General features: G+C 51.1%; 1 protein-coding gene and 1 long non-coding RNA gene across 2 annotated transcripts in view; one reads left to right on the top strand and one right to left on the bottom strand.

Annotated features, from left to right (window-relative positions):
• Positions 1-396: 396 nt before the first annotated feature.
• ITIH5 (inter-alpha-trypsin inhibitor heavy chain 5) overlaps positions 397-21,013 on the bottom strand; it is a 74,968-nt gene continuing 54,351 nt past the window's right edge. Inside the window, 8 exon segments of the mRNA XM_025445099.3 lie at positions 397-1,440; positions 2,413-2,572; positions 2,574-2,791; positions 3,969-4,085; positions 6,142-6,195; positions 8,207-8,766; positions 11,116-11,425; positions 14,486-14,654. Coding sequence (XP_025300884.3) covers positions 1,157-1,440; positions 2,413-2,572; positions 2,574-2,791; positions 3,969-4,085; positions 6,142-6,195; positions 8,207-8,766; positions 11,116-11,425; positions 14,486-14,654 — 1,872 coding nt within the window. The 3' untranslated portion in view covers positions 397-1,156.
• LOC118354107 (uncharacterized) lies at positions 16,004-17,942 on the top strand. The gene is made up of 2 exons (XR_004814077.2): positions 16,004-16,445; positions 17,778-17,942. It is a non-coding gene; the product is annotated as an uncharacterized LOC118354107 (long non-coding RNA).

Genomic DNA, 21,013 nt, shown 5'->3' with positions numbered 1-21,013 from the left:
TGGCGAGGAGGCAGGGTGGGGGGCCCCTGATGCCACCCTCAGCCTCGCTTCCCCGGGATAGCGTGATGGGCTGTGGGGTGGAGGGGAATCCCGCCATGAGAAGGGTGGTGCTCCCTGACTCTGAAGCCCCCGCCACTGATTTTAACCTTTGCCTCGTGGGATCAGATTGCTTGTCCAGGTTCTGGGACCAGGTTCTGGGACCCGTTCTTGGGCTGATTTCCTGGCTCGGCCTGAGACACGGGAAAGCTCCTCAGCTGTGTAAGCACGCCTTCTGCCGAGAACCTGCGAGCCAGGACCTGGAGCAAAGAAGGCCAGAATTCTGACAATGGGAGAAGAGCGCCAAGTCCAAGGTGGGCCAACGCTCCAACCAAGACGGGCCTGTAAAAAACAGCCACATGGGGTAGTCCTTTTATTAGCTTACCGGAATAAACAGGAGAGCACCCTATCGGCACCGTTGAGTGGTTTACAAAGCCCACTAGACGTCAGCATCTGGGATGCAGATTTTCTATTTTCAGCCAATTTGTTTTTAATGAAAATTCACTTTCCAGGGCAAGATACCACAGCAGGGAAAAAAAAAAAAAAAAGAAAGAAAGAAAAGAAAAAAAATAAAATCCTCTCCTAAGAAAAGACTTAATTGCTTACAATGATCAAATCTACGAGCTATTTGCCTGACCCATGGCCTAGGCCCCATGAGAGGTCCCCCCGAGGCAGAGGCTGACCACACATCTGGAGAACACGGTGGCTCTGAGAGGACGGAAGTCCTAAGCATCAGTGTGAGGTGCAAAGCAGAGCGCCCAGACTTGGCCGTTTGCACGGAGAGAAGCAGCTTTGTGGCAACGTCCCTTTGGACAGGCTATGGGGACAGAGACGCAGACCTCTTGCTTTTAAGTATGACTTTTGCCCCTGGGGGCTACCGGCTTTATGGTCCAGAGGGAGGGGGGAGGCAGGATGGGGCAGTGGCAGGAAACAACAAGCTCCCTCCCGGGCCGACCCTGCCCTTTGCTCCAGTGGACATCCGGCCTGCCCGCCGCCAGGGGTAGGTCGCAGGTGGCAGCAAACAGCCGGGATGCCAGGCACCTGCAAGCGACAGGAACCGCACCGGGGGGTCCCCGAAGACCACATCCCTGTCCGCACGCTGAAGTCACAGCTGTTGGCGTCAGAGTGCCCTGGACAGTCCCAGGCCAAACGAAGTCTCGGAGTCGAAGGGATGGGCTGCCAGGTAATCCTTGTACGCCCCGTCTATCAGCTCGGCCGCGTTGTTCCTGGCGAACCAGCAGTCAACCTGCTCCTCCCCGTTGTAGATTTTCCGTTGTTTCCAGACCACCGGGACCCGGTGTCCTTTCACCTTCAGGACAGTCTCGGGCTGCTCGCCGGCCTGGGGGTCCTTGCCGAGCCCGGCAGGCTCCTCCGTGAGTCTGGCCTCCTGGTTCAGGAACTGACCTGGCAGGACACAGAAAGGCACCGGCTCTAAGTCGGGGGCAGGGCACCCTGGGCTGCAAGAGCCGATTTCGGTGTAGGCCACGGGTGACCAGCCAGCACACGGGCCTCAGGGGCCGCGACCCCGCCCGCCGTCCTGGGCTGGACTCCCCGGCATCAGACCCGCATTGGGAGGACGCAGATTCGGGGAGTGCGAGGCTGGGCTCGCGGTGGCCTCCTCTCTGGAAGCCGTCCAGCTGCGGACACTGGACAGCTGCCTAACGATGAGGATAGACAGCTATCCACGGCGTCCTCGGGAACTGGGAGACGGGGACGGGACGGACACTCAGGGAGGAAGGCTGAGTCTCTCCCCTCCCCGGGGCTCCCGGTCCCCTCCTCGACGGTGCGCTCGGTGGGAATGGCAGTCGGTTTGGCCTGTTTCCGATCCGCATCCCCGGAATTCTGCAGGTCAAGTGAGGGCACCGCCGAGGCCACAGCAAGACCGGCCTGCGTGTGGGAGAGGCGGCTCATGCTTGGCAGCGAAGCCGGACAGAAACACAGCCAGCTCCAGCGCCAGGAAATCCTGCTTTCTAAACTGGGCCCTGGCGGCAGCTCACCCTTCACCATGGGCAGGGGGCCCACAGGGCCTACACGTGGCCCGCAGGAGGGGACCGCCTGCGGCCCGGAGCCGGGCGGGGACTCAGGCCTGGTGCTGGGCCGTGCACTGCCCTGTATTCGCTTCTTCTCACTGAGTCAGGAGCCAGGCCTTGAGAGGAGGACTCAGAAAGTCTTTGCTCACTTTCCCAGAAGGCCAGTGAGAATTCACTGATATGGCTGTTCCAGAAAGTCACTGGGGCAGGGGGCGTGGGGTTGGGGGGCAAGACCTGTCACTCCACCACCGCATTTCTCAATTAAGCTAAACACATGGGCTGGTATCAGCCTCGCTTTGGGAAACGGAGCTCTACACCCCGCACCGGCGTGAGAGCAGCTGCCTACCTAACAGCCCGTGGCAGTTGCCAGAGAGGCCTTTGCTGTTGGAGATGTAGAAGCCCAGGTGGTTTCGCTGGTAGGGGGCTGGCTTTTTGTACAGGTGAATGAGGATGACGAAGGCGATGGTGTTCTGGATGGTAACGGTGACGTTGGCATTGGCGGACACAGGACACCTCCAGCCCCCGACTCCCCGCCACCGCACTCTGGTTGCAGGGGAGGACCAGCCTGTCCCCACCGTCCAAGATGACTCTGTTGGGCGTGATCTCCAGGTAAGACCTCTCGGGCTTATTGACGAGGATGGTGATGGTGCGGAAGTATGTGCGCTGCTTCTTGTGGCCGCCTGGGGGAGCCGGGGCCCCGATCAGCTCTCCATTCACGGTCACGCCTGGAAGGCAGAGGGGACGAGGGCAGTGGTTAGCGCACCATCCCACCAAGGGGACGAGGGCAGTGGTTAGCGCACCATCCCACCGTCAGGCTAAAGGCATCTCATAGATTTTCCTTCCTCCTCTGGTCCTTACTTCTGTGTCTCCAGCACCATGAAGTCTGACTCACAGGTAGGTGCCCCTCTGTCCTACTGAATGGCTGTGTGCATGCGTGCAGGTGTGCGTGACATCGTCCCTATGTTGGAGCAGGGGAACGAAGATGTGGACTTGCCTTCCCTGGGGCAGGGGGAAAGGGGGAAGGAGAAATCCGAGCACGAGCAGAGGCCAGCTACTGCAGCCTGGAGGCTCCAGGCATCTCTGGCCGTTTCTTCACAGACACCAATGCTGATCACAGAAGTGCCAGGAACAGGCCCCTAGGAAGGTGGGCACCTGCAGGGAGGGGTACGGTCAGGCCCCCATCTCGCTGCTGAGCCTGAGTTAGGATGCGCGGAGACTTAGCCCGAAGGCTCGGAAGCCTTGCAAGGGAACAAGGTGGGAAAGGAGCCCCGGGATCACGTATTAGGTGATTACACCACAGGTATCACCTAGCCTTCCAGAAACGCCACAGAGCCATCCCTCAGGCACTGTTCCCTGCGGGTGACTCGAGACCTCTTATACCCAGCCCCTCTACAGCCTGCAGGAGATCGGAGCCCTTTTCACCTCTGCATTCGATGCACACAGAGCTGGAGGCTTAGCCTCACGTCACGGAGGAGCTGGGAGAGACGGCTTGAGGGCTCCAGCCTTCCTGCCATCACAGTTTTGGAATGGAAAGACGTGCCGACAATAATCGATCGTGAATCTATGCAGCCCCTGGGCGTTCACAGAACCACTTCACATCCGCTATTTCATCCGGTCTTCACAACAGCCAGTGAGAGTGGCAGAGCGAGTACCCCTGTCCCCAGGTTCCAGGGGAGACGTGTGCCCAAGGCTCAATGAGTTAAGCCAGAGCAGGGCTTCCAGCCGTCGTCCTCCTGACTCTAGCCCCGCACGCAGTCGGCTTCCTTTAATTAAGCCCCCACGATCCTCGGGGAGTGTCTGTCATGTGGCCCCTTCTGTACATGGACATCCGTCCCAAGAACAGAGGGGGCCCTCACACCTACCTCGCCCTTGCCCAGAGGTCGCAGGGAGCGTGGAACTTACCAGAGTCCGCGTGGTCAGAGACGAGCCTTAGGATGTCGCCCGGCTGCCCATCAATGTTGAAGCAGACGGTGAGCTTGCTCAGGGGGAAATCCACGACAAAATGGGGATCTCCATCCACTGCCCGACCAGGAAAAACCAGGAGAGAGCAAGAGAGACATTTACTGGGCGCCTTCCATGTGTGAATACTCCCTCCCACTTGCTCACGCATGATTGGCTCGCCTGTCACTGATCCTCGACGTCAAAACGAGGAAGGGGACTGGGGGGGCAAAGGGACACACCTGGGGTACAGGGTCAGCGTGTGAGGGGTGTGAACTCGGGTCCCCTGAATACAACAGGATGCTCCTTCCACCCCACTCAGGTCAAAGAAAATCATTTCCTTTCTCCTTTGACCCCCCGAGGGAAGAGCTGTGGATGCAAACCCTCCATCTCCAGTGACCGGAGCACCACAGCACTAGATGCACAGTGGCCAGGCTCCACAGTCCCTACATGACAGTGACCGAGCCCAATGGGGGTGGGGGGTGAGCACGAAGGCCACAGAGTCACTGGGTGCTGGAAAAGACTGGTCAGCGATGACCCTGCAAACCCCTCCTCTGGGGCACGTGGACCTAAACACTCTCATGGGTTTGTCCACAGATAAGACCACAGAGTGTGGCCAGTCTCTGTTCCTTGCACATTCTCCTCATTTTTGCCTCTGGACAACAGACACGAAGGGCCTTGCCTCCGGCCGTGCAGACAAAATAATTCCCGACCGTCTACATCAATTCTCTTCCCTCACTGGAGAGTTAGTTCCTTTCTAACTTTTATGCCAAATGCAGCGTGTTTCTGGATGCCTCTGCGCATCACGCGCATATGCTCGTGCACGCAGTCTGCATACGGTCAGTCTTTTCAAGTCGCGAGCAAATTAATGTCCTCGGTGTAACTGCTAAAAACCAAAACAAAACAAAAAAACTTTCTGTCTCCGTCAGTCACGACTCAGAAAGGCCCATGAAAGAATCTGGCTGAAGTCACTGTGAAGTGCCTCGGGCACCCTACGACACACGAAGAAATACAAGGTGGTCTTTTGTAGATGAGAAAGAAAAAAAAAGACACCCATCAGAGGTAAAATCCTAGTCCGTATTTTTGGCACTCTCCAGGTACGAACATTATGTGACAATTCGGGAGCCTGGTTGGCTCAGTGGGTTAAGCGTCTGCCTTCGCCTCAGGTCATGATCCCGGGTCCTGGGATGGAGCCCCGAGTCCAGCTCTCCTTCCCCTTGCCCTTCCCCCCTGCTCGCTTGCTCTCTCTCTCTCTCAAATAAATAAAATCTTTAAAAAAAAATTATGTGACAGTTCTTTGAGAGATTCTTGAGCTCACACCACATCATTTCTACTCAAATCCTCCAAATCCTTTTACACGGAAAGATGCCGCTTGTTTCAAAAAGGAGAGGACGGGTCTGAAAGTCATTATTCCATGCCGCATCCATGGGGAGAGTCTCCTCGCATTCCACAAAGCATGTGCGTGCGCAAAAGAGTTGTCCTCTTCGCATCGGAGACCGTGAGCATCCTCTCCGCATGGCTAACTTCTAGAACGTTCCTGGCTCTGCGATCTGGCCCGTCGAGCATATCAGCAACAAGGCAGTGATACCCACAGAAGATGACGTGTGTTCTTTGCAGGACCTTTGAGGACTAAAACTCTGCCTTTGTGTTGTTAGTCTGCCTGGATGTTCCTCATAATCCCAGGAAGCTGGCCGAAGGAAATTTTATGCTATTTTTATTGGTCTTTCCCTTCTAAAGCCAAAGATTAAAATAACAACAATAATAATAGACTCTGCACATCACAGATATCCGTAACACGGGCAGCGGGACGCACGTCCCCTTCGCATCTCTTGAAACAAGTGACTTTTAAGCTCAGTAATGATGGAAAGGTGCCTCTGCTCTGCATGTGCCCCCTCCCCCCCCTCCCCAGTCAGGGCTGCCGGGCTCCCTGGGGCCACAGCCTCGCCTCGGTGTTTGCAGGACGGATCCCTCCCCCTGTTCTTAGAACTGCCTCTCGCTGCTGCCTTTTGCTGAACAACCGTGGGTCCCGTGTCGTGCTCTAGGGGCTGGCGTTTTACTGGCTTCGGGGAACTCCTGGTGATCCACCTGGTAAACATCTCAGCCCTCAAGGGACACACAACCACAGGCTTTTCCTTACCTGACGTTCTGGAGACCTTAATTCTTGGGCTGTACGGTTTCTTGAGAGCAGGTCCTAGAAGGAAGGAAGAGAGCCACCATTATTATTCATTAAGGGGGATGAGGGCAGAGGCACAGACAAGAGGTCCGGGGTGAGTGAAACACAGCTCTCGAATGCACCTGTGGTCATTTAAAAACATCACCTCTTTGGTTTTATTTTTTTTTTTGTTTTATTTTATTTTATTCATGAGAGACACACAGAGAGAGGCAGAGACACAGGCAGAGGGAGAAGCAGGCTCCATGCAGGGAGCCCGACGCGAGACTCGATCCCGGGTCTCCAGGATCACACCCTGGGCCAAAGGCGGCGCTAAACCGCTGAGCCACCCGGGCTGCCCAACATCACCTGTTTTAACCAAGGAGCTGGGCCTCCCAACACACAAGTGAAGGCGTACCACGTGAACACTGGGTTATTTTATTCCTTTATACATTAGGTCATATTCTTCCTAAGATTTCTGCATACATCATAAGAGAAAGCAAAGCTAATAATAATAATAATAATAATAATAATAATAATAATAATAGAAAACATTCTATCCTACTAACGAATAGTTATGGGCTGGGAGTACAGCTGTCCAATGGATACAGAGGCTCAGGTTTGCAAGTTGAAAACAGTCCTGGAGACCTGTGAATATGTGTCACACTACTGAACTGTATACTTCGAAACGGTTAAGATGGTGAATTGTGCATTGTTGTTTTTTTTTTCAATTTAAAAAATATAAAAATGTAAAAATAAAAGTAATAATCCAGATAGAGTTATCATCTGAATCCTTCAATAAATGGCTACTCCTACATCCCTCGCAGCAGAGGGATCTAGTATTTGTGGAGTGCTTGCTATGTACCGAAGACTTGACGCGTCTAATCCTTGCAATGGCCCTTCAGGGGGATGCTTAGGATCTACATTTCATAGACCAGGGAACAGAAGCCCAGAGAGGTTCAGACACCTGCCACGTGCCACACCGCAGAAACAGCGGGGGCTGGGTCCTCCCGTTCCGCTCTCCCTACCACACCCAGGTGCTGCTCAGGGTTTAGGACCTGAGGAATAAATGAGACAGTGTTTGCAGGCCCTGGGTTCATGTCAATTCCCTCCCCTTAGGAGATGTGAACTTGGCCGGAATTCAGTAAACTTGTTGCACATATGAAGCACCCTCTTTTCCACAAACCGTTATTACTGAGATTATACGGCTGTGCTTTGGCAGAACTACTTTCCCCTCTCCTTTTCCTGTGCCTGTCGCTGCTGATTTCCCCCAACGAGACGGCCTGAGACTGGTAACGACAGTTTCTGTGTAGATTCTGAGTGATAAGCACGCAAAGGATGAATTCTCTCGAGGATCCAGAGCGTCCTCCCTCACATACGTTCTCAAGACAATAAAAAGCAAGCATTAGGCACGTCTGCGGGGCTCAGGGGTTGAGCATTTGCCGTCGGCTCAGGTCGTGACCCTGGGGCCTCGGGATCGAGTCCCACATCGGGCTCCCTGCATGGAGCCTGCTTCTCTCTCTGCCTGTGTCTCTCTGCCTCTCTCTGTGTGTCTCTCATGAATAAATAAATAAAATGTTTTTAAAAAAAAAAAGGCATCGCAGGGGAAAGTGTTCTGACATTCCACAAAGCGAGTGTGCCGCGGAGCGAGTGGGGTCCCACCCCCCAGGGGCTGTGTGTCTCCACTCGCAGGGCTGAGCCCCAGGTGCCCATGGCTGGTGAACGTGCACGCCCGGGGGTAAGCGGGCCCGGCTCTGGAGGCTCACAGATGGAGGAGGGCACTTGGGAACGCATCTGTGTTCACCCCTCTGTTCAACCCTGGTGCCTCCAATACGGCCTCGTCCGTGGGCCGCACCCAATGTTGCTGATTGATCAGCAGATGGACTTTATGGGACAGCATTTCCGGGACTAATGCCTCATTTCTCTACAGATCCACTCTTTGCAGACCCCGGAGTGTACGACGGCCGCTGAAGACCGGGCACAGCATGATCTGAGCCGGGGAGGGACAGCAGGGGGCCCCGGCAGTGCACCTGCCGCCCCGGAGGCTGCTCACCTGGCTGCGGGCTGGCGCCCCGCAGGCTCTGCACCAGGGCCTCCGGGCCGGCGGCGGCAGCCGTGCCCAGCGCATCCCCGGGCTGGTCCAGCCGCAGGGCCGACCTCTGCAGGTGCATGGCCGTGAGCGGGGTGAGGAAGCGGTAGGCCACGGCCAGGGCCTGCGCCTTCTGCCGCGCGCGCTCCTTCTCCGGCCCGTCGCCGCCGTGCAGCCAGGAGCTCAGCAGCTCACGCACCGTCAGGTAGCCCCACAGCCGTTCCACGTGCTTGGGGCCCCCCGCGCCACCGCCCTCGGGCCCGGCGCTTCCTGCCACGCCATTCCCCACCTCCCGGGGACCCACGGGCACGTCCGTCTTGAGGATGACAAATTTCTTGCTGTTGCTAGCCGTGACTTCCACGTGCAGCTGCTCCGCACTGCTGTCCGCCAGCTTCCCCGCGATGACGATCTCCGAGCCGTTGAAATAGTTGGGGAACAGGGTCCTGGTGGTCTGCTCCACCGCGGCCCGCGGGTAATCCACCCGGATGTCCGAGAGGAGAGGGGTCCTGATCTCATCGTAGAACCTGCATCGTCAGGAGGGACGCGGGGAGACAGTCAGGGCGAGCTGGGGCTGCAGGCCACCCAGGCCCCACCTGCCAGAGGACCGCGGGTCTCAGTGGCCCGCAAGTCCAACACCACCCAGCGGAGCGCAGGGGCCAGGAGGCCGGGCAGCGGTAGCTTGAACACCTCCCTGTGGCAGAGAACTCGCCATCCCACAGGCTTCCCGCCTCCTTTCCACTGCTCTGACAGGGAGGAGGCGTCCCCTGGGGTAGGTCACAGGGCAGTTCCCACCCACGGATCTCTGCTCTGCTTCTGGAGCAACACCCCACGAAGGTGTCTAATCCACCTTCAACATTCAAATGCTTCAAAACCACAGGCATTTAAATGTCTGACAGACACTGCCATGTGCGCCTTGAAATGTCCTCTTTGTGTCACCTCGTTGATCCCCCCACTCCTGTCCTCAATCCGTAACTATTCTTCATATGATACGATTTCGGGCACCCTGAGCTGAGCGGCCTCTTGGTAACTTTCCTTTGTGCACACCTATGCTTCTCAAAAGGGCTCTTAAAACACAATTTTTAGAACCAATCACATATTCCAGATACACTTTGAGCAGCCCGTTATCCTCGAGAAATCTCATCTTGGTCTAACAATAAGCTCGTGTGTAATGCCTCACTGGTTTGCATTGGCTTTTCTCCTGGTTCTCACAATGTTGCTTTTTGCTGCATAAGGGGGTAATCTAAACCCCCTTCCAACGATCTAGACAGCCCAGGCTGTGGAGGTCAGCTCAGCCACTTCCTTGCTGGGTGTCTTGGGCCACGTGACATGACCTCTCTGAACTTCGGTGTCTTCTTCTATAAAGTTGGAATGCTGGAGTAACTGCTTTGGTAGACTATGAGGGGTCCCCTCAAACCCACTTTCCTTTCTTTCCTAACTGAGTTCTATCCAGCCAGCTACCAACTACATTTTTTAGCCTCCACTCTGGCCAAATATGGCCATGGTCTCACCACCAGAATATGAGTACAAGTGATACAGACTGCTTCTGCAATGCTTGCTTGAAATAAAATGGCTTTCTTACTCTGGTTTTCTTTTCTTTCCCCCCTCTTTGGGGCTAGAGTATATTCTATAGAAGTGATAGTCACCTAATTTCAACCTTGCAGTTAAAGACAACGCCTGAGGGGTGTAGAGCAACCAAAGAAGAGGAACAGGAATCTCTGAGTTACTTCATGGAACAGAGTCTAGTGTGTCCAGATATTACAGGAGAGGATCATCTGCATGGAAGCTTCTCTTGGACCCCACTACACTCGCTTCTAGGCTTTCTGTGAGGATCCCCTGAGACAAGAGATGTAGGAAAGTCCGGCGCATGGCAAGTTTGTGATAAATGTTGGGTAATTGATGATGGTTTTGGTAATACAACAGGGCAGTTGGTTTGTTTCAATGTAATTGCTTTTGCTTCTGAGCCCGTTATTGAATCTTATTACACAATGCACTAGATTCTCCCTCTTTGAATATAGTTTTGAATAATTTTGAAAATGTGAGAAGCAAATCTGTCTTTTTATTTAAATCTTTGACCAGAACACTGGGGGAAGGAGGAGAACGGTGGCTAGCCTTATCCCAAGGACCATCTTTACTGCCCACCTTAGAGACCTCCAATTCGATCTTTCATTCATGAATATCCTCTTGAATATGGCTATTAAACAGCTGTGAATCCACCCAAACCTCACTTTTCCTTTTAAGTATATACTATATATACTGTAAAGAAGGTCCAAGCACATAATGCGGCACTAAGTGTCAGCACTTCTTCAAATCAACAGCAAAGCCCACCCCATGTTTGGCAACATGACAGCTGTGGGAAGGCTCCAAACAGAGTTAGAAAAGCTAAGATCTAGCTTCTTCCCCACCTCAGAAAAGAGAATCAGTGGCCAGTTGCAACCAGTACACAGGAAGGAGACAGCACTAACCTCTACATATGCCTCAGGTGGAATTGAGGCAAACACCTTAGACATTGCGTCAGTGCACTGGTGCACTAGCAAGTTTACCAGAAGTATCAAGAAGACAATTAAAATCTCAGCAGCTAACTGAAGACCTAACACACAGTAGGTGTGTTAGCCATCCCGCTGAGACTTTACACTGGTTTGCTCACTCAGTTCTGTCAACCAACCATAATCCTCATTTTACAGATGAGGAAACTGAGCAAGCATAGTCTCAATCATGCCTCAAGTCACAGAGCAGAGCCTAGAATCTGAATCCGGATTGACCTGGGTTAAAAATTCCTTGGGACGTCTCCCAGTGTGATGACTTATGACCACACAACCCTCTGCCCTCTCCCAAGAGCCCAAGTTCCACTGTCTGGAGAAGACAGACATACGGACCCGATGAGCTGTGAACCTGCATCCTCTTCTTCCAGGACCCGCCGTGTGAGACCGCAGTTCTCCAGCGACAGCTTCTCCAGCAGCTTGAAGTCCACGTCATCCCCGATGCCGATGGTGAAGATGCAGACTTGGCCACGGGCAGCCTCCTTGGTGTTGTTGAGAATCTTGAGGGTGTGGGTCTCCCCGACGGTGGGTTTCCCATCGGTCAGAAAGACGATGAGGGACACACTTCGGTCTTCGATGTCATTGTGGGCCACATAGTCATTGAGCAGCTTGATGGCCCTCTGCAGGGCCCCGTTGATGTCTGTGCCTGGGGGACACCAAACACGCCAACTCAAGCATCTGTGCCGCCTCCCTCACTGGGGTGCATGGTCATGGCTCTGGTGCACCCACAACCGTCAGAGCAGTAGCAGGAGGATGTGCATGGGGAGAGAAGTCACCTGCACATACGGGGTGATGCCAGCCTATCTGGACCCCCGGCAAGCGTTTGCTAAATGACTGGGAATGGCACTGAATTATCCTGCCATATCCCACTTCTGAACGTATCTGACTGAGAAGTCTTCAATACCTTAGTGTCAAAAGTTCCTACTCCTCTTCGGGGACTAGCTTTGCAAAGGGCGGGGGCGGGAGGGAGTTGGACCCAGGAATTTGGAGGGAGAGCAAATCCCAGAGGGAAAGAAAGGGCACTGAATGAGGAGGTGGGGTCAACCCTGGAAGGCCTCTGTTTTCTCTACTTGTCAGAACCGCCACAAAGCAAAGGCTTTGAGTTTTACACCTGTCAGCCCTCTCATTTCTCCCTTAGAGCTGTTGGGCTTGTCACCAACAGCTCTGGCTAAAGTTGGACAGTGTCTGTGGCCATCGTTACACCGGCATCTGCTTGGTAGGCAGAGAGATGGGTGGGTGGCGGGTTGAGGTGGACACTGCCGGCCAACATGAGCTTTCAGATTACCTAAGAATTTCATTTGGGGACACTGTTGCTGTTCTTTCACCTAGTAAAATTGAGAGTAAATACCTGCTTCCTTTCCCTGCCTCCAGTGGGTTCTTCTTTTCCTTAATGGCTTTACTGAGATAAAATTTACAAACAAAATTTACATAAAATTGTGTCACTTTACGTACACAATTACAATTACTTTTAGTACGTTTATAAAGCTGTAGACCCATCACCACAAGCCATCACCCTGTCCTGAGTGAGGTTTGTCCACCCACAAAATGCACCATGTTTGAGTGAACCAAATCATTTCTCCCAATTGCTTCACATTCTCCAGAATTTCTGGCTAAAAAAAAAGATGTCTAGGTCTGCAAACATATCAATAATTCTGAGATGCACACAGAATCTGAAGATAAGGGAAAGTTATAGCTCAAACAGTACTTAACATTTCTTTGGGCTTGTTATCTTAGCTTTCTGAGCACCCAGCCCGTTTCACCTAACCTCTGGATGGATGAGCCTGGACAAAAAGGCAGGTGTTTATCCTCCCTTTAATCTAGAACTTGGCAATGGTGTCAAATCTTTCATTCTACTTTAAGGCCAAAGAGAGCCCAAGCAAAGGGACAGACTTAGCTTTCCTAGTCCCAGGCACCAAGGCACAGCAGGGCATTAAATCAAACCTATGTGAACCCTGGGCAGAAATGTCCTGCTCTCTTAAGAATAGGGAGGGGCTCTCCACAGGGAGCTGACCCAGCCATCCCACTGAGAGCCCACCCAGGTCATCAGAGGACCCAAGAGCACCAGAGGGAGGGGCTGCTTGGGTGAAATGACCACATCTGACACTGCAAGAGGACTTCCCATGTGCCAGCCACCGTTCTAGGCACTTCAAATATTTTAACTGATTTTATCCTCATCACAACCCCATTACTGTCCACATTGGAAATGGGTAAACTCAGGTCCAGACACAGTAAATGGCTCGTAGGTGACAGGGCCGGCTTCAGACACAGTCTGGCTTTGGAACCTACGCTCCCAGCCCTGCCCATCCGCTTCTCTGAGAGGAACAGACCAACTTTCTGCTCACCTGTAGAGGTTGGGGTGATGAAATGCTGAGAAAAAAAATAAAGGAGACTAATAAGGTCTCTAAGGTGTGGATTCCAAAAGAACATAATACACACCAGCCGTTTCCTAAAGCTCTATCCCTACACCCAATGCCAACACACACACACACACACACACGCACACGCACACACACACACACACCATTCTAAGAGTGAGTAGTGCCGCTGAAATGCATTCAACTTAACAAACACTCATGGAGCACGAGCTATACACATCAGGTCCTGTGCTGGGAACCAGGGCCCTTTGAAGATGAAGAACACTTTCCTCCCTCCAGGACTTGACTGTCCTGTTGACTTCCTCCCAAATCATTAAATCCAATCTTTTTTCTCTCTCATCAACCATAAATCAGTCCCTAGACCACACTGTTGTACAGACAGGTAGGAAATCCCACGGCTAGTCAGAGTTCCAGCCAAACAAGATTGAGTTCTAAACAAAGTTCATCTTAGAGATCAGAGCTTCATCGTGGAGAGAAAATAATACCTAGGTGAAAGATGAGAAGTCGGAAGAAAACTGACCTGGGTGTTTTCTATGTTCCCCAATAACCAAATGAGAACCAACTGAGACACTAAACCCAGGAGATGACATCCCTGTAAAGGCCCTTTAGAAAGGGCAGAGAGAGTCTTGAGGAGTTTCCATAAATGCTCCAACACCTGTCATGGGTCCACTGAACTGGAGACAGAGATGGCAGTGAGAGTAAGCCCCACATGTCCTGAGCTGAAGGAGCCTGCCTCTAGCACAGCTGGGTGACGTATGTCCCGATTCTCTCCTCTCCCTAGAACCTCGTATGACCTTTCCATCCTTCACACTCTCCCCTGGGCACCACACCCAAGGCAAGTGCACAAAGACTCAGAGCCCATCACACTTTCCGTGCACATCATGTCCCAGGGCACCCAGGATTCATGCTCTGCTCGCTGGCACGGCTCTGCCAATACAATGAATGGTTCAGCACTGTGGTCCCAACTGCGACCTCCTAAAATGCTAACGTTCAAGCACACAAAACACCAAACCTTCTCATTGGCTTGGATCCCTCACCCAAGAGCGACTGACAAAAACAGCTCCATTGTTCGGATCCGTGAGATAAACCAGGAAAGGTTCCAAAACCTATCAAGTATTTCCCCCCTACCTTACCTGACCATCTCAGTTTGGGCCTGGAAGATGAGACGTTCCAGACGTGGTGCTCAGGGAAACGAGCTTCTGGGAAAGCACTCACCTTTATCTCCTTTCCTGCAATCAGCTTCAGCTTCAAATCCTCTTCTCTTGGCAGAAAATTAGCAACTCACTTATGATCGCCTCAAAGGCAACATGACAACAAGGACTGGTGTTTACCTCCAGTGGGCGACATGTGGTGAATATAGATTTTGCCATCTCTCACGTTGTCGGGAGTAACTGACACCAAATGGTCCTTCCACACTTTGATGCGGTTGGAAAATCCGATGATACTGAAGTGATCCTGGGGTCGCAGGTCGTGGAGAATCGTGAACAGGGCATCCTTGGTCTAAAACAACACAGAAGCAAAACCAATCACAGCTGATCCCGTTAGTCCTCGCGTCTCCTGGCTTGGAAACTGTACACCGGGAACAATCCCGGGGTTAAAATTAAGGGGCTGAGACGTAAAGGGACTTGGATAAATGTCAGCAGAGCTTTGTCACCTCGCTGGAAAAAAAATTGTTACAATTATACAAGACACGAATAGGTGTTTAATATATGAAATGTCACAGGTAGCTGCAAGTCCTGGTGTCTCAGGCCTCCTTACGGTCACAGCGGCGATCCTGTTGACCTGGAAGGTTCTCTTCCTCTGCTGGACACCCATTTGTCACCTGCCGAGCTCCTACTCACTCTTCAAAACCCAGCTTATCAGCTATATCCTCCACCTGAAACATTTCCCACCTCCTCCAGAGAGAGCTTGTCCCCTCTCCTTTAGGCTAGTTAGCACTGCCCTCAAAATGTGTGTGTCAGGAAGTGCACACTTCCCCAGTCCTGATGATTTGCTTTTTACCTTTGTCCCTTACTATACCGTAAGCTCTTGGCAGGCAGCTTCCACTTATCTTCACATGGCCCTGTGCACAGGGGAGTCCCCGACACACGGGGCGCGGAGACAGGGGTTCAGTGAATGAATGCATGCATTAACAGTTTACAAATTGTTAGACTAAAGGTATAAACAATAAACACCATAGGGATTTGAGAGAGAAGGAAAACTTGGAGGGGGGGCCTGCGGCAATAGGAGAAGACTTCACAAGGAAGCAGGGATAGGAGGGTAATGGAACCGGAGAACTTGAAAGCCTTGGAAGGGCATTCTGGAAAGCAGTAAAGACAAGCGAGTTCAATGAATAAATGACGGGGGGAGGAGGGGTGGAGGGAGAGAGAGAGGTGTGTGGAATGCAGAACACTGCACAAGTACCAAGGAAGTCAGAGCGACCACTGTCCCCACCCCAGAGAACCACAGAGGGATAATACGGAGAAGGATGATGTGTAGGAAACACAGGACCGACTGCTAGATCGTGTTCGAGTAAAAATAAATCAGAGAATTACAATACACAGATGTGGGTGGGGTGCCCTAAGTTGACTCGGTGTCAGCCGGGAAGCGGGCAGAGCGTAGACTCCTCACCCTTCCTTGCACTCGGAGCCCACGCGGCCAGGCTCCCAGCCCTGCAGTGTGGCCTCTGGGCAGCCTGGAGGTCACAGCTGCAAGGGGACCGGACTGCAGCACCCAGCACCGCTGGGAGCCCAGCTGGAAGGCAGGCACTTGGAAAAGCCCCCCTCACCCCACCCCCGTGGGAGCTCAGTGCCAGTTCTCGGCACTTCCCCGGGGTGGGGGCCTGGGCAGGGGGGAGTCCGTTCGAAGACTGGGGTCTGTGTAGCTGCTGGCCTCCTTAGGGATCCTTAAATACTGTGCTGAAGAGCTCCAGAGGGGCCTGCCAGGCTCCTCTGCCCCTGCTTTCCTCCCATTGTGATGGATATTCTGCTTGGGGATTGCAGTCCCAGCCTCCCCGCCCTCCTCCCCTAACTCGCAGCCGCGGGTTTCTTATGACCTTGTAAGGCCACAGCTCGCATACCGTCTTGGGCACCGAGGGCGGGCAGGCCAGCGGGCTCACATGGCTCCCCTTCCAGTTGCACTGGGACTTTCTGGATGGCCTCCCCGCCTCATCCCAAGGGGCCTGGGTAGACCCTGCCACTGCGGCCTGCAGCCAGCACCAAGCCTGGACGCTCTGTGGGTTCTTACTCTCTCCTTAGATGGGCTGACAGCCCTGGGAGCTCTGCATTCTTGGAAGGCTTGAAAGGCAAGCAGGTGAGTGTCCAGACGGAAGACTGCAGGTGGGTGGACTTCAGCTGGTATTTCTGCACGCTGTGTTTACATGCTGAAGATTAACACAAACCTTGCCAGACTTTCCAAGACTACCATCCAGAGAACAGGGTAAGCACATTCCAGAAAGATCAGAGGAAGCCCAGAAAGGCAGAGAATGTGCAGCCCAAGCTTGTTGGAAGGCCTGAACTACCCGGAAGGCAAAGAGGTGTCACAGGACGGGGCTTGGTCTAAACCCTGAAGGGCCAGGATGACAACCTAAGGAGACCTGTGGACACCTCAGGCACAGGCAGAAAGATGAGGATGGTCACCACCCATCCCCCAGGGATGGGACCTAAAGGGAAAGACCCCAGATGTCCCACCAAGCCATGTTCCTTGGCCTTCTTCCCTGCCCCCAGAGGGCCACTTACTGCCCTTGCACACTAAAAAGAAACCTGCCCGCTTGAGACCCAGAACTCCAAGACACACCCCCTGAAGTGAGGATCCCTGGAAATTAATCTGTTAACAGGTGACCACAGGACACTGTGCCAATGTGTTCCTTGGAGACCTTTTAAAATAGGTCTATACAATTTACGATTACGTACTTTGTATATTCGGTGGCGATTAAAACAACTGTTGGCTGGGTGTGATTAGGGAGGAAGGCTGAGCGCCTGGCACTGCAAAGTTACTCTTATTCTTCGGGGTCATAAGAGGACTCCTGGTGTGTCCCCACCGTTCATGTCTATTCTCAGGGACGGGGACAGGGCTTTCTGGGGAAGAGAGGTTCAGGTCACTGTATCCAACTACCAGGTGGTCAGCCTGTTGGGGAGGAATCAGTAAGTCTTGGGGAGAGAGGGTGAGTGGGAAGAAGCCGGAAAGCCCGACCCTGTGCAGAGAGAGAGGAAAGTAAGGAGTAAGGAAGATCCGACTGAGGAAGAGGAGAGAGTCCTTAAAGAGATCGCCCAGCCCCAGAGGCAGCGCGTCTCCTCTGTGGGTAGGTGTCACTTTCTGGAGACATCAGTCCATGGACACAGGCACCCATACATCCCTGCTGACCAGAGAGGGCAATCTGCAGACACCGGTCCACTTACATGACCAGAACACTCCAGATGGTGTCTGGACTGAAGAAAGATGAAAAAGGTCCACAAATACAACTAATAAAATAAAAGGACATATTTCTTACCACTCGGGTGGTGAGGAAGTAAGTACATTGGCCTGCAAGGTCATTAAAGACGCCTCTTGGTCCTAGCTATCTAGAACCACCAAGAATGGGGACTGTGCTCTGCCTGAAACTATTTTATGGAGGTGAATTCCTCTTCTCTTGTGTGCTTTCCTTAGGTTACCAGGAGGAAGCATTTCCTTTCAAAACAAGGCCTCAGAAGTTCATTCCAGCTCTGCCTTGGGGTTATTCTTAAGTCTTTTAATCTCTGTCCTTAAATTTAAGTACCTCGGGAATAAGATGGATATAAATAACTACAAATAAACTCTGTTTCAGATTTTCCATCCATTCAGCATGGTTGGCTATGGTCCCCCTGTTCTAGTGGATCTTCAGGAAAGAAACTTATATGGTATCCTCTGATGGCATCCGTGCAAAGGGCAGCGCGGGGACCCTCGAGATCGAGTAGGCTGACCTTCGGGAGGGCTACGACCAGGGAAGAGAGTGTCCAGGACGCAGCTCTGTCCTGTGCATTGTGGGTCCCTGTATAAAACCAGGGCAAGGGATGGGAACTTCCTCTCCCTCTTCCCTACAAAACTGAACCCTAGCAGCTGTGGGCTCTTGGCACAGCCCTCAATGGGGTGAGCATTCCACTGCGCTAACTACCATGGTGAATGACCATGCAACATCTCACAAGCAGGGAAGTGCTATATAATAAGACCCTCAGAGTGAAATGTCAGTGGAGCCCATGACGAACCCAGCTGCCTGCCCGACCCTTGGTACCACGTCCATCAGGGTTCCCGAGGATGCAGGTTTTCTCAAATATTTCTGTGTCTGCACCAAACCACACTCGACAGGAAATAACTCTGACACAGAAGGCCTTTTGTCCCACAAAGTCTGGGTTCTTGGACATAAAACAAGGGGAGGCCATGACATCATAGATGAAATCCAAGTTCAAGGGTATCAGATATTAGCCATTCTATGTTTCCAGCAGAATGGTCGTGCTGTTCTCCTGAGCCGCGCTATCACTTGCCTCATTCTAAAATGTTTACCAAGAAGTGGATATTTTCCCTTTCATTTTTCCACGTGGTCCTTTTGAATGAACCTAAGAGAAAAATCGCCTATGATAAACAGCTTTAAAAAAATCTCACAAGGAAACTTAAGCCCTTCTCACCTCTGAGTTGGGCCACAAATGAGAATTGTGATCAACAGATACACACCATGAAAACAGTCCTAAGTTTCTGAGAGAGAATCCTGGGAAATGGACTAGGTCCACTAGAAACTCTGGCTATGGGTCAGCCTTCTCCCTTTCCTAGGTGAGTACAGGTAATGGGGAGAAGGGAGGAGCTCATTTATACTGTCCTCCTGTTAGCCTGCAGTCCTTCCTGACAACAGCAGCGGGGAGCCCTCAATGCTGGGGTGTCCTGTTCCTGGGTGGCACCCAGTATGTCCTTGCAGTCATTCTATGTGAAGCGACAGGGCACAAGTAAAAAAAAGTCTGAGACTCAGGGGTGCCTGGGTGGCTCAGCTGGTTAAGTGCCCAACTCTTAGTTTCAGCCCAGGTCATGATCTCAGGGTCATGCATGGGATGGAGCCCTGAGCTGGGTTCCATGTTCGGTGGGGAGTCTGCATGGGATTCTCTCCTCCTCTCTCTGTCCCTCCCCCTGCTTGCTCTCACTCTCTCTCTCTTAAAAAAATAAATAAATAAATAAAAGTCTGTTACTCCATGAAAGCTGGCAACATCAGATCCTTACTGCGACCTTAAAGTGCCTATTTAGGCCCTCAGGAGGAGAACAGATATATAGCCATCCCAGCATCTGCCTGCATACTCCACGGGCTTCCACGTATGGCGCTCCCTGGAGTCAGGGTCATGGTCAAGACCCCAGTAACCACAATGTGCCAGGAGATGTTGCAGCCCACGGGTATCAGTTATACTTCAGGGAGAGTATTTCAAGACCATGGTATCTCAAGATCACAAAAAGTCCATAAAAAGCAACAGAACTTTATATTTACACATGACAAGTCTTTCAGTGATTCGAAGGAAAGTTTTTTGAAATCTTACTGTGATTGACCCACCAAATTATCAATTTTTTTAATCCCAACTTTAGAAGCAAGGTAATAAATTGAGTGATAAAGACTGGTTCTCCATAACATATTCATCTCTGTATCATTTACACTTAAAAAAAAAAAAAAAAACTAGCCACAGATTGGTTTCAGAGAAGAAACTAAAATGTTAAAAAATACTGTTACTCCACTAATTGCAGAACTCAAGAGGTTCTGTAAACTCACAAAGGAAACCAGTGATCACACAATGCCTCTTTTCACCTCTCTGTCACAAGTACTCCCTAAGACCAACCTCATTATATAATTTACATGAAAATTTAAATTTATATAATTTACATGAAATTTATATAATTTACATGAAAAATAAAAATTCTCAACTATAAGACACAAAGCATTAGAAAAAAAAAAGTGTCTCTGTCAGAGTTGAGGGATCTTGTTGAAAGAAACTAAAACTTTTTTTCTATTGGCCAATATGTTCTTTACAGAAAGAGCAAAAACTAGGAAGTTTGCTTTACATAAATGGAAAATTTGGAATAGAAGTCATCACATCTAATACTTTCAAAGTTTAGTAGATGCTAAATAGTAACTTAAAATTTCACCCAGAAGTAAATGTAAAAAACACTATTTCTTTGGTCTCCACATTTTAATGCTCACACTATTATGAAGGGAATATTTAAATTAAGCAAAATCCTAAGACTCCTGTATTTAAAAATGTGTAATTTTATGCTGTAATTTCCTTTACTGTTTAAATTCTAATTTCAAATGCTCTTTCAGGGCAGTACTGTGCTAGGCTATGTTGCAGCTCTGTTCCGATTACCTAATTACTTATGTGTTTACCCAATCTGTGTAAAAATATAAAGTGGTGGTTATTTCATAGAGAAAAGCACCTTTTTAGCCTAAATATAGATATTACTTCAGGACTGAATCTAAAAGAAAATGATCGTTATATATTCTGGCTAAACCAAAAAAAAAAAAAAAAAAAAAAAAAAGCCTGAATTGGTTTCGATATTAGAACATCCTTTGCAATATAAACATAATCACATTTCATAAGTCTTTGTGCTGGAGTAACATTGATTTAACTTGAGAAGCAAAGGATCTCTCATGTTAATACGCTCTGGCTAACGTTAAGATCCATGACCTAATGTTTTGACTTTTTTTTTTGACAAATGTATGAAACATTTGCCTAATAATGTCATTGTACATTTTTCTAAAAGACTCTCTGCCAATAACACTAACCTCTTTGATTCTTTAGGGATTAAGCACATCCATTGTTCAGGCTTTGTGTATAAATAACTCAAGACTCAATTCGCTTCTCCTCGTAGGGAAGGTTGATACTCCTCAGGGTTTGCTCTCA

This window comes from Canis lupus, chromosome 2 (genome assembly GCF_003254725.2).
Source record: "Canis lupus dingo isolate Sandy chromosome 2, ASM325472v2, whole genome shotgun sequence".
In the NCBI taxonomy this organism is placed as follows: Eukaryota; Metazoa; Chordata; class Mammalia; order Carnivora; family Canidae; genus Canis; species Canis lupus.
Note: the sequence above shows the minus strand (reverse complement) of the source record. Positions and strands in the feature narration are given on the sequence as shown.